This window comes from Eretmochelys imbricata, chromosome 1 (genome assembly GCF_965152235.1).
Source record: "Eretmochelys imbricata isolate rEreImb1 chromosome 1, rEreImb1.hap1, whole genome shotgun sequence".
Classification (NCBI taxonomy): domain Eukaryota; kingdom Metazoa; phylum Chordata; order Testudines; family Cheloniidae; genus Eretmochelys; species Eretmochelys imbricata.
Window position 1 is genome coordinate 345,572,194 of NC_135572.1, and position 17,747 is coordinate 345,589,940.

Here is a 17,747-nt window from a genome sequence, read left to right on the forward strand (position 1 = left end):
ACCTCTCTTAGCCCTGCCAGGTCTTTGCTCTGACCCAGCAACTACTACAAGAACCTACCTCTTCCCTGCAATTCTGCAGCTCAGCTGAGCTCTTGCTGGTCTTTATAAGGTACTCTTCAGGCTATCACCTGACCCCTAACTCCATAGCCTCAGCTGGGATGCAGTTGATTATCACAGTTGGGGCTTGGCCCTTGGCCCTTAAAGGGCCAAGTCACCTTGTGACAATGTGGAGCTATCTCATCTGTTCTACTATTTATTATTTGTAGAGCGCCAATTAGATGTTTTATATCCAGCTGTGAAGACTATGGGTCAAATCCTGTCCCCTCTGAAGTCAACAGCAACTCCCATTGACCTCAGTGAAGCCAGGATTTCACTTTCTGTCCTCCTATCCCAAAGAGCTTAAAAATCCATTGCAATGTGACTCTTTTCCTCTTAGCCTCACATAAACTTTTATCTTCTACAGGCCCAGTCTTGCAAACATGCAAATAGTTTTTACTCTCATCAGAGCCCCATTAAGTTACAAGGGTGCGCTTGTGAGAGTCAGAGTTCTGCAGCAGAGTATGACTTGCAAGACCTTGTGACGTCTGCAGGAAAATATGGCACGTTCGGGTGAGCTCTTCATCCAAAATCTCTGGAACTGTGCACATCGTTCATTTACATCACAGCCCCTGGCATGATGTAGCCTGTTTGGAAGGTGAGATTTGCAAATGAGTATTTATTTGTGCTTAAAACTAAGGGTATGCATGGAAAGGTGATGCCGGCAGACCCCTAGGTCTGTTTATAAAGCCACAGTTGTCTCTCTCTGTAGTGTCTCTCTCTGTAACCTAAATACCTATGCCATATTTCAAAGTGTTGCAACACTGTGCGGCACAGTAGGAGACAAGACCTCAATAATGGACTCAACTTTCCATTCACTGAGCCTTATAGGCTCTGGAAAGGCAATAGCTGAATCCCCAGAGGCCTTGTCACTATGAAGAACCCCCCTCACCCCGCACTGCCAGATGACTGGTGAAATCAAGAGGCCCAAGCTCCCCTCCTTCAGACTGATGGTAATGCAGCCTAGTGCAAATGGAGACAATGGTTAGAATGACAGAGGGACCAGTAAAAACCCTATCACTTCCTGGCATAAGCAAACAGGTATGAAAATTCTCTTTGACGAATGACTGAGCACAGAGCAATCCCATCACAAAGACATGGAGAAAGCATGGAACTGGGGGCAGTATCCAGGTGAGCGTTTGGTTCATTCTAGACTGGCCTCGCTTCATTTTCTGAGATGGCACTTTATCACTATAGCATCCTAGAGCCTCACAAACATTCGTGATTTGGTCTCATTCCAGTGAGGTACGTAACTACTACCCATATTTTATAGACAGTTAAGTTCAAAAATAGATAGATCAAGTGACTTAGCAGCACAATCAAGGGCAGAAGCGGGTCTGGAGCCCACATGTCCTGATCCCTCAAGTCCTTTTCTTCACCATGAAAGCGTTCAGTCTCCCAGCTAGACTTTAAGGTTCACCTATCCGGGAATTAACAGTTGGGATGAGGTGGGAATGTAGTTAATACTTTAAACTTCCCTACTGCAGGGATATACTAGATCAGTGGTTCTCAACCTTTCCAGACGACTATGCTCCTCTCAGGAGGATGATTTGTCTTGCGTATCCCCAAGTTTCATCTCACTTAACTACTTGCTTACAAAATCAGACTTAAAAACATAAAAGTGTCACAGCACGTTATTACTGAAAAAATGGCTGACCACCTCACTTTCACCATATAATTATAAAATAAATCGTTTGGAATATAAATATTGTACTTACATTTCAGTGTGTAGTATATAGAGGAGTATAAACAAGTCATTGTCTGTATGAAATTCTGGTTTGTACTGACTTCATGAGTGCTTTTTATGTAGCCTGTTGTAAAACTAGGCAAATATGTAGCTGAGTTGATGTACCCCCTGGAAAACCTCTGTGTACCTCTGGTTGAGAATCATTGGACTAAGCCTGTCATTTACAATTCTAACCTCTGATTCTTGGTGTGACGTTATACTCCATATTCTTTATGGAAATATACCTATGATATGGATGTGGCATAACTCAGATAAACTTTATGCAAGATGGGTCATGTAAGGTATCATTGAAAAGGTTATGATCTATTGAATGCGTTTATCCAATTTGTATGCATGTATCATTTTTGTATCTGAAGCTAGGAATATTGACCATGTATCTGTATTTCAAATGTGCTACTTTGGGTGACACCCACAACTAGCCCTTCAGGTAAAACAACGAAAAAGCCAGACAGGGCTGATGGTCCTTCAGCAAAGACAGTGGACTGTGAAAGAGCTTAGTCTTCCTGTGGATGCTCCAGACAGCCTGCGAGTAATGGCTGCTACGATCCTGCAGAGACATGGGTCTGAGTCACCTGATACTGACCCCACTTCTTGGAATGCCAGTGTTTTTCCATTGGAAGGTAAAGGGTTCCTGCCATACACAAAAGCTGCATAAGGCAGAGGAGTGACATCTTCAGGGCCTCCTCTGCCTCCCCACCCAAAAAGACACTGGAAACACCTGGAAGCAAGAACTGAACCGGGGAGAAAAGAGTTGAGCCAGGCTGGAAAGTTGAGTAATAGCCTGTAAGTAATAATACCTGAAGTTTCAAGCTGCAGCTGGTTTTCAAGAATCTCTGTAATCTGCCTGAAACAACTTTTAGGGTGAGAAATTACAATTTGTAGCCAATTTCTTTAGTGAATCAAGATTAGTTTGCATGCTTTGTTTTATTTGCTTAGTAATCTGCTTTCTTCTGTTTGCTATCCCTTACAATCACTTAAAATCTGCCTTTTATAGTTAATAAATTTGCTTTGTTTATTAGGAAACCCAGTTTATGCAATTTCTAACTGGGGCAGGAGGGCAAGGAGGGCATATCTCTCTTCACATTGCGGAAGAGGGTGAATTTTTATGGGCTTGCACTGTGCAGATTCTTTTATATAGCACATGACAGTATACCTTTGGGTCTGCCCTGAATGTTGGGGCAAATTCCTTAAGCTGAGTCTTCCCAGAGCTGATCTCAGTTTCTGTGTCTTTCTGCCGCTGGGTGTGGCCCTGCCTGTGTGTGTGCTAGAGGAGGCTTAAGAGCTTGGCTCAGCAAGACAGGTTAAAAGGGGGCCAATGCTGGCAGAACAGGTGGGCTCAGTGTTATCTCAGCACATCAGGTGGCACCTTGAAGGGGGGCAACTCGTCACACTTGGATTCAGCGATGCTTTACATAGCTGGGAAAGGCCTTATAAATAAATCACTGTCTTGTAAAGCCACACTTGCAGAAAAGTATCTCTGCAACAGAAATGACTGAAAAACTTTTTTTTAGTTGATTTTAAACAGAAGGTTGGATTCTGTGGAAAGCAGCAAAATTTATGGAGCATGATTTTCCACTGGCCTCTGGCAACGAGTTGCAAAAAACAACAACAAACATAAAACCCAAAAAACCAAACAACACTTTTTATCTTCCTGCTCCATTGGTAGGGCTCAGCAGCTGTGTGCTGGTCTTGCCACGTTTCTTTATTATAGTCCAGAAACCAACAGTGATGTCACCAGGCCAAGACTTGGATTTGAACATTTTGTGTAATTTGGATAATAACTTTTCAGAAAATTTGTCCTTCAGAAATATAAAAGGTCATCCAGTTCCCCGCTGGGAGCTGTATTTCTGGTTCTTTACTTTTTATTTGGAATATCCACTTCTATCACTTGGTTAATTTCTTGAGGCTCAGAATTTTATAATTTGAAAACACTTTTTTTCCTTCACAAAAATTACAAACAGTTTCCCAAATTTCCTTTTTGTTACCAAGACAATAGGTACTGTTATTGATGGGACAGAGGAGACTTGCAATGATTTATGTTTTGACTTCTCCACATTTCTGGTTCATATTGATGCCGGCCATTGATCTTGCTAATATTTTACATATGCAATGTATTTATGGTAGTGGGTAGGTGGAAGGATGAAGACAAATAATCTCAATTTCCTAGATTATTTGCATGACATCCTCCGTGTCTCATGTCTTATTGTTTATTATGAGAAAAGAGATATATTGCTCTTTTTTCCAGTTGTTTTTGCCCCTTTGATTGCAAAGACTGAGTATCAATCTAGTTGTAATCACAGCTATTGTTAGAGCCTGCAGTCATTGTCTGATGTAGTACTCTAGTTATGATAAATCCATGCCATTATGCCAAGATTTCCAGGACTATCACTTGCTTTGTATACATTCACAATTCATTGACCTGCATCACAAGTCACTTGTTAACTAGAGGAGCAAACCATGACCCTAATTTTTAGACATTTCAATCAGCAAGGAAACCAGCATAGCAAGAAACATGTTTTTGCATTGCACTGATTTCTGAACATCAGGTTACATCCCATACCATTACACAATCTACTGCTAGGTAGAGGAGGATAATTTTCCTATAGGTGAATGAAAGCAGTATCAGTCATGTGTTTATAAATATGGGGTATTGCAAGGCTCATTGTGCCCAGACAATCAGCAAGTGATCATAATCCGCTACAGCTCCAGTGTTCTGCTGTAAAAAACTTGGAGACAATCTACCTTTTCTTCTGTCCCAGAATTTAAAGTAACAATGAAATGCAGACGAACCAATGAACTTCAATGAAGGATACCAAACACCCTGAATCCTAATCTAGGAATCTGTTCCATGCTACCACTTTTAAGCCTTAGTGAAACGTAACATGTTTTTTAAATGGATAACGTACTGTGCACCCAAGCTACATAATTTGCAAACTATGCTACAAGCATATTACACGTCAAATCCAATTTTAGTGCCAGGTACCTAGACAAGTGTGCTACATGTTCAAGTCTGCAGTGGGAGCAGTTCTGAACCACAAAGTTCACTGCTCCTCAAGAGACCAGAGCATATTTTTTGGAATTTCCATGTTCCAGATACATGAAGCAAATGACTGTTATGTTAACATCTCTGCATGTTCATTTTATGCCAGTGCTGTAACTTGGCTGCATTCTGCATTCAAGTATACTGCTGCAGTGGGGTTGTCCAATGTAACTGAGCGCAGAACTTGGCCATTGTGCTCCAACTCCCCCACAGGACAAGTACTGCAGTAAATCAAGCTACTGAATTTATTATTGTTCAAGCTCAGCAACTTTATAAATGGCTACGGGTACATGCAGGATGAACTTGAGGTGCTGAGGAAACACATTGGTCAGTGTACCATCCACCCTTATGAAACCGCAGAATGCAGTGATATTTTCAGTAGCTGTGATGTTCCTGAGTGGAAAAGGATTTCTACTGTCATTGATTCCAGTATCCTTTCCTTTGCAATTATTGTTATTATTGTACAATTCCCAAAAGCAGCATCTCACAGCACCAACATCCCTGCCCTATTGTATCGAAAACTGTGATCCCCTGAGTGCTTAGAATGATGGCCTAATGCAGTGGTTTTCAAACTTTTTAGACTGCATACCCCTTTCCAAATAATGTAGACTACTGCGTACCCCCATCTGAGATAGGGTCATAATATATCTATGATTAGATTGCCAAGTCTTATTAAATAAAGTGCGTTGTCTGCCAGTACAGGATTTTTATTGTGTACACCCTGACTAGAGTTCGTACATCTCTTTTGAAAACCACTGTCCTAATGGACAGGGGACTGGCCTGATACTCAGGAGATGTGGATTCAATTCTTGCTTCTGCTGCAGACTTTTTGCATGATATTGGGCAAGTCACTTGAATGTCTACACTGCCAAAAAAAGTGTGATCTTATGTTGGGTTCAAATTGCGGTGAAGACATAGTCCCTTGAGGGGGAGTCTTGGGTTAAACTTCAGCTGCTAGCCACATTGTGTCTGTACTGCTATTTTAACCCAAATTAGCTAACATGGTTAGTTAATGCCAGTTAAGCAGCGCAGACATATCATTGTCGACACTGTGCCTGTGAATTGTGGATGATATCTCCCGGTCTCCCTGACTCACCAAGGTGTTGTGAGGCAAAGAGTTTCAGTAGTTGTTAGGTGCTCAGACTCTATTTGGATGAGGGCCATATAAGTAAGCAGATGGCTAACTTTAATTGCGTCCCATTGACTTCAATCTGCGTTTTAGCAAAATGGGCCAAATTCTGCATTGATTCATGCTGATGCAACCTTGCTGATGCAACCTCACTGCCGCAGTATAACTGAGAGCAGCAATTAACTAATTATTCAAGGATTTGAATGGGACTACTGGCAAGCTTAAAGTTTTTAAAGGTTCAGGGCCTAATTTCAGACACCCTGGAACAAGCAGGGAGAACTAGGGGCCAAAGACAGGGGTTGCAGCAATAAGTTACTCAGCAAAGGCTCGTATACAGCATAGTGCAGCAAACATTCCTCTTTGAACACACAAATTAAAGAAAAGTCTCATTTCTTGAGGTCATTGCAACAGAAGTACTGTGTTAGTTGCTTACCATGGGTGCCGGGCTGCTTGCTCACAGGTATATCTTTTGTTAGGGTCTTTCTCCATCAAGTTCCGAATAAAATCTTTAGCTGTAAAAAATAAAATAAAATAAGCAAAAGCAATTGGGCTGACATCTGGAGAAGCAAGGACACACCGTGGTATTTAAAGGTTCGTCTTAACGACACTGATGTATGACACGATGACTGTCTTCCCCTTTCCCTCCCCCTCCCGCCCACTCATACAAGACCCTCATCAAAATGAAGTGTGCCATTCATAAGACTAGCCCAATAGGCAAGATTAATAATAATAAAGACACAGGAGTCAATTATCAAATTTGAGCACAGAGACTGAGCATTCCAACTCTTTCTTAGGGAGGTCAGACAGATATTTAAATTTCCACATTCCTATTTTAACCATTTAATCATTATTTAATAGGCCTCCCCAGAAGTAAACTAGCGGCTTCACAGAAGACACAGTCACTGGCCTCAAAGGATTTGTGTGCTACATTTTAAATGTGACACCGTGAGTGGGGAGACGGGGTGAAGAAGGACGAGCGTTACAGAGCCTGTGATTACTCATTTCAGTCAAGTCACATCTAGGTGGTTCTGTTAATGTTTTGGCTGCTGTTTTTTAAATATCAAATATAAGAAAAATAGGTGGTGAATGTGATCAGCTCACTCGGGCTTGAAGCAGTGTGTGTTCAGGAGACTTTTAAATGGAGAGAAGACCATTGAAGGGAGGACATCAAAGGTGTATGAGGCAGCCTGAAAAATGTGACCTAAGTGCCTGTCTGAGAAGCCAAATTTGGAATGAAGTGGCTTGATTTAGGCTCCTCGTGTTAATCTGATCTATTTGGGGGAGATTCCCAAAAGTACCCTGGGGATTTCTCAGGAGAAGTCCCACTGACTTTCAGCTTTGTGCTCCTAAATTCCCTAAATCTTCCTCTGGATGGATTTCTACCATCACTATGGTATCTGGGCACCAGATGTACACAGTATGAAATTTTGTAGCACTAGAAAGTTGTTAGCTGCCCCAAGCACAATCCTGCCTGGGACTTCAGTACATAATTGGGTGGTAGCCCATCCTGCCACCTGTGCTGAGGTGGATATACTGATATTTTTAACATGCTAATTTGATCAGAAATAGCACATGTACATCTGTCCGAGCTGGAAATTATACCTCCAACGCCAGTGTACACATACCTTAATAACATGCCTGGGTTAAACAGGAGGTCTGTGGCAGATTCATGAATGGAATCCAGAACTTCTGACTCCCAGCCTAGTGCTATAACTATTTGACCACATGCCCTCCCTTCTCAAGGGACTGATGGGATTTTTCTTTTCTTGTTGTTTTAGCCATTTTCATTTGGAAGCCATTGATTTCCTGGGTTTGCTTCTTTCCTGTTTACACTGCACAGCTCCATCAATCAGGCCAGCAAACACATTCAGGAAAAAAACGCTGTGTTATTTTGTTTTCTATTACTGGAGACAGATGAAAATGTGCATTTTATTCAGATATGCTGGAAAAAAGAAAGAATGTTGTTTTCTTGGGGCTGAATACGAATTCTCATGTCATGGTCTTCTCTACAAGTCAAGTTTTGGTGTTTTATGCCTGACACTGGGAGGAGACAGGACTTAATTTGAGGCTCTCATAGAAATAATTTCCCATGATGCTTAAAAAATATTTGGGTTAAAAGCCTGCCCTCAGTTGAACATATAGTTCCCTCTGACCTCAAGTTAACAGGAGTTGGGCATACTATGGAGAACCAAATTTCACCCTTGGAAAGTATGAATGGTAGACTTCAGTAATATGAAGGAATGTGCAAGAAATGGCTATTGCAATTAAATGAGCTCCTTACCAGACTCTGAGATGTCATCCCAATATGGAGAGTCAAATTCATATTCCGCCTTAAGAATCTGCTCAAAGAGCTTGGAGTCATTTTCATCATAAAACGGAGGATATCCACAGAGCCTAATAAACAAAACAGATCAGGGGATGTGAAACACTTTAATCGCTTTCTGGGGAGAAGGTAACAAATGAGGAGGAGGAATTCATATTTGAGAATCATGGCTGAAATACATGGCACATTCAAGCTTCCCAAAAGAGTCACGTGCTTCTCTAATAGATGCTCTCTTTTGTCAGGAACAAGTGCCTTGTTGCAGCTACAAACAGAGTCCTGATTGCTGAAGGCCCAATCCTGACCCCTGTGCGAAGCACAAATGAAGATGGACTTTATGCAGGAATTCTCCATTGAAACCCCGGCACAGCTGCTACTACAGAGTGGCAGAGTGGCAGAGCCATCTGTGCCCCGCTGGGGGCATTTGGCCAATGGACCCACAGGATCAGACACAATAGCCATGACCCCCTCATCCATCTCTGCCCCTATCGGGGAGTAGAGAAAGTTTTCATGGGATGCTGCTCCATGTTGTAGAGAGAGATCAGAACCCACTGCACAGCTTCTATCACAGCTGGGACCTTTCTCCATGGTCTTCCTTAGCCCTTCTGAAGTCTCTGGCCCCCCGACCAGTCCACACACAATTTAAATCGACTTCCTTCCAGTGGTGTAGGGCCCACGCGGCTCCAATTGGGTGACAGTGCAGAGGCTCACTAGGCTGGCAGGCATCCCCTACCCTCGGAACTCTGGAGTGCACAAAGGAAGCATGGCACCTGTAACAAGCTCTGCTGGCTGGAGCAAGGTAGGGGCAGCATCAGGACCAGCCCTGAGCGCTCTCTGGTACATCTGCATTACAGCCAGGGGTGTGAATGGCAGCTCGTATAGACACACCTGCACTAGCTGTCCTCTAGTTAGCTCGCTAAAAACAGCAGTAAGGGTGTGGGGGCGCAGGCTTCAGTGCTGGCTGCATAAGACTGCCTGGCCCTCCTGGGCATGTACTTATGTGTGCAGCCCACGCAGAAGCCTGTACCACAGCATCCTCACTGGTATTTTTAGCAAGCTAACTAGAGGATAGCTAGTGTGGATACATCTACAGGAGTTGCCATTCACGTATCCAGCTGCAGTGCAAGTGTACCGTTCCTTTTTTGCCAGAGGCACTAGCTATGAGAGGAAGGTTGCTTGCCCATCCATCCCATCTTACTCTTAATGTCCCATAGAAAATAAAACTCCCGAATCACTGCTAAAGAAAAGCTGTACTTATCAATCATTATTATTTGGATTTGGGTAATACCCACAATGCACTAGGCACTGTTTACCCACACAGTCCCTGCCCCAAAGAGCTTAAATTTTAAGGGGAAAAGCAACATATTGATAAAGGGCAAGGGAGGGTGAATACACCCAACATATAGATAATTTTATATATATTTTTAAAATTAAATAAATACATTCTAGTTCTACCCAACTGTGTCTTAACCTACCCATTATTAGTTGACTAATTTCTTGTAGGTGTCATATCATCTCTCTCACTATGTACCTACTGTATTTATCTGGCTCCAGCCCTCGTAGTATCTAGATGCTAACAAGGTATATTTGACAAAGAACAACAAATAAATTTAATGCTTGATCTTTTGCATCCACCTAACAAAAAGCGATCCAAACCTGGAATCCTTGTTTTATCTTTACTTAGGCAAATCTCCTGGCCCTATGTATTTATAACTAGACATTCTGGAAGCTTAGCACTAAGATAACTAGAATGTTAGCATACATAAAACATTGTCTGTATAGTTAGACCAGATGAGCAGTGGCATTTTAATTAAAGCATTCAAAAGATTTCCCCCAGCTGTCTTGTTTTACATACAGGTCTGAACATCACCTTTGTAAAATGACAAATGTACTCTAGAGATTGATCCAGCATTTAAGCAAATTGTGCTCACAGTAACACAGGACCTTTCTATCTGCTCTGTTCCAAGTACTATGTCTGCACTGAGTTGTACCAATCTTCATCCCTTATCTTTAGGCTAGGTTAGTTCTCATGCTGTCACTTGAGCAGTGTCAGGGCCATATGCTTCCATAATGTTCTGTCCTGTGTCAAATCTGGCACATTACACCTATGAGGGACAGGTGTTTATTGACGCTGTCCGGCCACTGTGTCTGAGGGGGTCTTTTCCATCCTGCATTCATTGGGTCAAAGTCGAAGATGATTATCACAGAGAAGTTGGTAGGCATTTGGAACAAAAGACAATACCACCTTAGAGAGCACTGGGTAACTGTTTGAAAGCACAGGACCTGTTTAGTTAGAAGACAGGTATCTTCATTTGGCTTGAATTTCTACAATTCGATGTTTTTAATCATTCAAAGATGCTTAATCTGAATGGTACTGAATTAATCTTTTTAATCTTGACAGTGGGAGCCATGTTTCAGTCCCATCGATCAGGATACTGACCACCAAAGCATTATATATCTGCAGCTTTGTCCCTCTCCTTATCAGGGTGTTCAGTTTGCATAAGACACTCTCGATGAAGCACCCCATTACTGACACTGCTTTTCCAATGATGGCTTCTAGTTCTTTCTCAGTGCAGCCCACGTTACCAACAACAGAGCCGAGGTAGGTGAAATCACCAACAATCTCGACTAGGAGGTTGCCCACTAATATGCTAGAACCTGCAGTGTATTCAGAATTGCTGACAGGAAGAATTTTGGTTTTGCCCCCAAATCATTTTCAGGCTGATTTTTGCAGCTGAGCTTTCCAGGGCTTTAAGCACAGCAGTCAGCTTGTGCATTGATTTGACAACTAGCACTATGTCACTGGCAAAATCGATGCTGGAGAGGTTGTTATCATCAAGATGCATGCCTAAAATGCATTTACTTAGTGTCTGTTCAAGCACATGGTTTATTGCAGAGTTCTGGGGTGGCAATGAAACTCTGTTGAACACCCAACCTAATTTGGAAGAAAGCAGTTCTCTTCCCAGTTACAGGACTGCAGCTCGAGGAGTCATGTAAGAGAAGAAACTCTATACAGCGAGTCAGAGAGGACTATGAGTTTCAAGATCAACCAGAGTGACTCCCTGTCAGAGTGGTTGAGGTGGGAGAGGCGTTCATCTGAGCAGCTTCAGTTTTGGTATTGCACTTGTTGCTTCAACCGTACCGCCACCTCTCATTGGTAGGCAGTCTAACTTCCTGTGCTCAATGCACTGTACAGGGCAACACCAATCCTGCCAGACTGGGTGGAGCCCACTCTGGGGTTCTCATCTTTTCCCACAGGACCCAGGCCTAAGGTTGGATGGGCTAGTAACTGCTATGAAAGTAACGAATGTGTTTGCCTCAGATCAATGTGATTTATGATATATTAAAAATTAATCTCACATGTAGGGGTCTTTTATGTATTGAACAGAAAAAGTGTTAACCCTGAATAAGGAAGGCTCAAAGAAGCTGCTCATTAGAGAAATGTCCAGGTTAAAGATGCCAATCACTGGCCTCACTGAAACCCACCTTAAAGATAGAGGGGAAGAAAGAATAGACAACTATCATCTTATGCAGTCAGGTGCTCAGGGCACGAGAAAGGAAGGAGTGGGTCTCCTCCTTAAACGTCATATCTGCAAATTGTTCTCTTCGTTTGAACCAATTTCCAGTCACCTACTCAAAGCCCAGCACCAGCATAAGCATGGAACATGGACAATTATTCTTTGCTATGCTCCAGCCAATGAAGCTTCTGATGACAACAAGCGAGATCTACAATCAACTCAGCAATCTTCTGTGAACTACCCTGAATGACGACACCGTCACTCTCCTGGGTGAATTTAAGGCTATTGTTGATAATTTGAGTAAAGCATGAAAAAACGTTATTGGGCTTGTTACCCTGGAAGGTGAACACTTTTTACAGTTGCGTGTTTCTCATGAGCTTGTCATTATGAACACCTGGTTTCACAGGAAGCAAATTCACCAATTTACTTGTCAGAGTAAAAATGGCCAAACAAAGATGATGTTTGATTACATGATAATCTCTTATCATTGAAAACTGTCCATCTGCCACTGAAGAACATAAAGTAGTCTCTGCAAATTTGTCTTAGACTAAAAAGCACAGGCAAAGCAGTGATTGGGTTGGCAAAATTTGATTTATCTAACCTAAAAAACTATAGCATTCGAAATCACTGTGCAGTTGAAATCTTGAACAGGTCTGAGACCCTGCCAGAGTGTACTGATGTTGAACTTGCCTGAAAGGACTTCAGATCCCACACAATCAATGCCACTATGACATCACTGGACCCCCAAACAAAGTGCCAAGAAGCCCTGGATCTCTGTTAATCTCTTAACCATCACTGAAAAGCGTTGCCTGGCTCATTTGAGAAGTAATGTGTGGTCCCATATTGTAAGCTACAGGGTGCTTGTAATAAAGTAATACATGCTGACTGCAAACCTTTCATGGAAATCAAAGCCATCACACTTGAGGAAGCTTCTGTGATGCTCTTTGCAGGGAGCCCAGACCGGTAAGCCACCGTGTTAAAATACCGCCTCAGCAAGAGAGAGCTTTGCTGGAGCTTAAACAGCGTGACAGCTCCTTGCCAACTGGTTTGTCTGCCTCACCAGCAAACTCCTTGAGACTCTGCCAGTCTAAACCTTACCTTGCAAGTATCATTCCGTGAACCCCAGGTCCCAAGAGATGTCTCTCTGCAGTGTCCAGTCTCTCTCACAGCAATTATTAAGTATGCTGCCTCCAAAGAGGCCATGCACATCCCAGCCTGTTAGTTTAGCGGAGGACCCACACTTCACTTTAATATAACAGCACTGAGATGGTTTATAGCAATACTAAAGAATGCAGATTTACGTGATACTAAGCAAGAAAGAAAAAGAGATAGATCTCTTATAACACACTTATGTCAGTCTAGTGACTGAAACATATCTTTAGCAAGTTACAATCATGGCCTAAGCAGCTTTCTCACTTACATCAAGCTACCAGAATCCCCAGCCTTCGAGCCAGAAGGATCCACTGTTCACAGAATGTTGCTCCCTTTGTCCCCAAATGACGGATACCAACACGGCTTTTGCTTTTCCTTATATTTCCCCAAACTCATTGTTTTGCCCCCAAGGTCAGGATGACTCCCGCTATTCTTCTCTTCCTATGGACTTCCCGTCCTCTTGTTGACTCTTATGTAAATGGGGTGTCCACTGATTTGGTTCTACAATGCTTTATTTCATTGGTGACAGGGAGATAGTTGCCTTCCCTCCTGTCTGGAAGAAAACCTGTTTCTCCCTTTGTTTGGCCACAGACTTTAAAGTATAATATCAATGAGTATCCATAATTCCTCATATAGTGTTAATACATGCATTTCACAATTATATTAATCACCAGTGTGTCACTGGCTTTCAAAAAAGACCTTACTAGATACACTTTTATAGTACAATGATATTGTATACAATCAGTCGATTCAACTGCTTATTTTTTGTGGTTCAGACCCCCTGGGAGTGTCTGGAACCTGATTGTCACAGCTTCTGCCAGAAATGACATTGCCTCCTAATATAAACACTTACGCGACCTCACTGAGGAGAAATGTAATTCATTCAGAGTGGTCTACTCCAGTTCTGGCCAACTAATCAATACAGAAGCGGAGTGCATGGCATGCTGGAGTGAACTTGAAATGCACCTCCAATTTCTTTGCACCCTGACATTAAGGCTGCTGATGAATTGACCCATTACACACAAAATGATCCTGGCAAATTCACTATTGACAAACTCCACAGCGTTGTAAAGAAGTGTAAGGGAAATAAGGAGGCAGGAGTCTGTGGAATTCCTGCAGAACGGTTAAGAAGTGATAGATCAGCGGTTGTTAATGGTTCCACACACTGTTCAATATCATCTGGAGAACAGAGTCAGTCCATCCAACTGGCAAAAAGGCATTATTTTCCTGCTTTGGAAACAAAGGCAGCAAATGAGACTACTGCAACTATCACAGCATTATTCTTCTACCCTTCCCAGACAAAGAATTTGCTTCTGACTTGCTGGCCCAAGCTGCTGATATCTTAAGGAGAAAGAAAAGACCACGACAAGTTAGCTTTACTCCTGCCCATCCCATGACGGAGCAAATCTTAACAGGGCGGCAGCTACAAAAAAACATCATGAGAATTCAAGCACCCCGATTACACTTCTCTTTAGGCCCTGATGTGAATTGTTCTTTCACACACCTGTCCGATACAGAACTCATATAATATTTTCATAACGTTTTCTTAACCCCCAGGATGATTAACCTAAATAAAGTATTTAATTCAAGAGAGCCAGCCATTGTAAACAAACAAAGGATTTAGCTGAAACATTAGTCTGTAGCAACAACAGGAGTAAGTGAAAAAAATCTGTAAAATATAAAAAAGTAGCATTATGTATAACACAGAGCCAGCTTCCTGCCCTTGAGGTTATTTAAACCCACTTAACACACAGAGTAAAATTATCAATATTTTGTTAACTCTGAAGATTCAGTCTGCTTTATAGATATATTTTATATACTGGGCCAGATCCTGATCTCAGGTATAACAGAATAAATCTGGAGTAACTCCATGGGACTTTGTAGTGTTACTCTGGATTTACTGAGCTATAACTGAAGTTGAAATCTGGCCTTTTATCTTTCAAACCAGATGTACTCTGCTGCAGACAAGTGTCCCATTTGGGCAAGTGTCCTCATCAAAGACTGATAAGATGTTTTCACACCAGCCAAGCTCTTACATTTAAATCAAGATTGGATGTGTTTCTAGAAGACATGCTCTAACTCAGCCATAAGTTATTGGGCTCGATGCAGGAATCAATGAGTGAAATTCCATGGCTTGTGTTATGCAGGAGGACAGACTAGATGATCACAACCGTCTATCTATGCATCTAAACAAGACCTAACATGCCATATGCCTGATCAATGAAAACATAAAATAAAAATAATTCAGACAACTGGGATAAAGCGCCATAGTTACTTAACTCTATGACTGCTTAAGAATATTAACATAACCTACATTATTATGGCAAATATCAACGCTCAGAGCCCGCAGTCACAGGGACTGATCATGCCTCCATGATATACACACGGAGAGGAAGCTATTCATCCTGAATAATACCATTATGGCTATCTTGCTTGTGCAGCTACCTTCAGGAGTAGAGCTCTTGATACAAAGGAACCTACCCAGTTTCGCTCTTCAGCAAAGGGTAGTAGTTAAAACTTTACACACAGAAAGGAAACTGACTAGAATTCTAGCCTCTCTCAGTGTGTGCGCTCTACTCTGTAGCCTTTCCATGCCAGAGTGGGAGAGTGCTGCTCACTTTGCAGGCTACACACTATTGGTAAGCAGTGTAGTTGTAGCCGTGTTGGCCCCAGGATACAGGGGTGAATGTAAAATGCAGATTTTGCTGGTACAGGGCCGCTTTGGCCCCCCCGAAAGGGGTGTGGCCTCGGGCAGAAGGGGTGGGGCTGGGGGGTCAGCATCCCCCAGCCAGTCGTCTGTGCTCCCTGGCCCGCGCCGCCCGTGGCTCCAGCGGTGATTTAAAGGGCCCAGGGCTCTGGCCGGCACAGCCGCGGTAGTGGCAGAGGCAGCCAGAGCCCCGGGCCCTTTTAAATCGTGGCCCCGGGGCAACTACTTCTTTTGCCCCCCCCCCCCCATCAGCGGCCGCTTTAAAGTCAGTGGTACGGGCTGGTCCTGGCGGCTACCTTTTACCGGTACGCCATACCGGCCCGTACCCCCTTACTTTCACCCCTGCCAGGATATTAGAGAGACAAGGTGGGTGAGGTAGTATCTTTTATTGGACCCACTTTTGTTGTCTCTCTCACCTACAGAAGTTGGTCCAATAAAAGATATTACCTCACCCACCTTGGCGCACTAAGGGTGACATTTTCAAAAGGGCTGAAGAGACTTGGGAACTGAGGAGCCTCAGGCCCACATCCTCAAAGGTGTTTTCCCAACGATATTGGAATATTGGGAATGAAGAGTGAAGACCTGTAAGGGCAGAGAATGACCGGGCGGGAAATAGAAACTTATGAATGGCTCATTTGCTACTTGTGGGTTATACCGAATTGTATTGCTGAGCTGCAGGGAGTAGAGCTACTTATTTAAATAAACTGTACATAATTGGTACATAAAATTAGTTATATAAATTTCAACATTTTATTTTTTTCACTATTTTAATTTTATTTATTATTTATTTATTTAACTTTTGGTTTTAACCAATCTACAGGGTGGTCGAAATATATCACTCTTTCCTTGGGTGGGCTCTTATCCCGGGATCTAGATATAAGAGGCTTCATACCTCCTGGCCACTCTCCTGCATTTCCCAGTATCCTCCTTAAAAAACAAACAAAAAAAAAGTCCTGAGGAAATTACAAACCTTGGCTCTCGTGGTCTGCACGCTCCTTCCTGTTCCAGTGAACAGGCATGTGCATGTCCTGTCAGGCGGCTCTAGCGAGAGTAATAACTCATGTAAAGTGTACAGTATACTGATTACTTTGGCCGAGGTACAAGAGCTAAGTTGGGTTTACAGAGGTTTATGGCTGAAAAATGTTCCGCCTTCAGGTAATTGCAGGGACAGATGGTGGCAGTTAAATACTGCCCTGTGCTAGGGAGCCATACAGAAACATATGCCCAAGAAAGAGCTCAAGGAGAGATTCTCCCTCAGCAGGAGTAGTCCCTTCCAGGGCTCCTCCAGGAGGGCATGTGCACCATCCTCTAGAGGAATGTGCTCCACTCTCTGCATCTGGTCAGCTCTGCTGGCAACTCCAGAACTAAAGGAGTCATTTCCCTGCTCCATTCAGATATTTACATGTTCCTCTCATCACAGTGCAAGAACAAGCTCTTGCTCCAGCTGATTAGCTATTATTAACTATCCCTGACATTAACACTTTTCCAAGGTCTCCCACCATGGGCAATGCAACAGAACCTGCTAATAGGTGAACTGGCATAGAGTGAAACTCTGTTAATGTTGAACATAGGGAAGTGCTTGTACGTGGCTGGTAGTGTTCAGCTGAAACACCCCACCCTGTTAGGAGTAAGTGGGTTTGCCAACTCACTGAGCCAGATGGTTCAGTACCTCTATCTGGATATATCGGAGATAGCAGCAATTTTCTAGGGAAAGATGATATAGGGTGTGGGCAGGGCAGCCCTGAGAGAGGAACCCCAGGAGAAGCCAAGCATGGAGAGAAGGTATGAGCAGAATTTTATGTCATCTTATTGGGATGTTAGATGGGTGTGATCTGAGTTACCTCAGAGAATTCTTTCCTGGGTATCTGGCTGGTGAATTTTGCCAACATGCTCAGGGTTCAGCTGATCACCATATTTGGGGTCGGGAAGGAATTTTTCTCCAGGGCAGATTGGAAGAGGCCCTGGGGGGTTTTCGCCTTCCTCTGTAGCATGGGGCACGGGTCACTTGCTGGAGGATTCTCTGCACCTTGAAGTCTTT

General features: G+C 42.9%; 1 protein-coding gene across 1 annotated transcript in view; it reads right to left on the reverse strand.

The window, feature by feature from the left end:
- The window catches only part of CAMK1D (calcium/calmodulin dependent protein kinase ID), a 358,532-nt gene that overhangs the window by 13,334 nt on the left and 327,451 nt on the right, over positions 1-17,747 (reverse strand). The window contains exons 7-8 of the mRNA XM_077807888.1: positions 8,294-8,406; positions 6,446-6,524 (exon numbers count right to left, since the gene is read on the reverse strand). Of these exons, the coding sequence (XP_077664014.1) occupies positions 6,446-6,524; positions 8,294-8,406 (192 nt within the window). The remainder of the gene's footprint in view (positions 1-6,445; positions 6,525-8,293; positions 8,407-17,747) is intronic.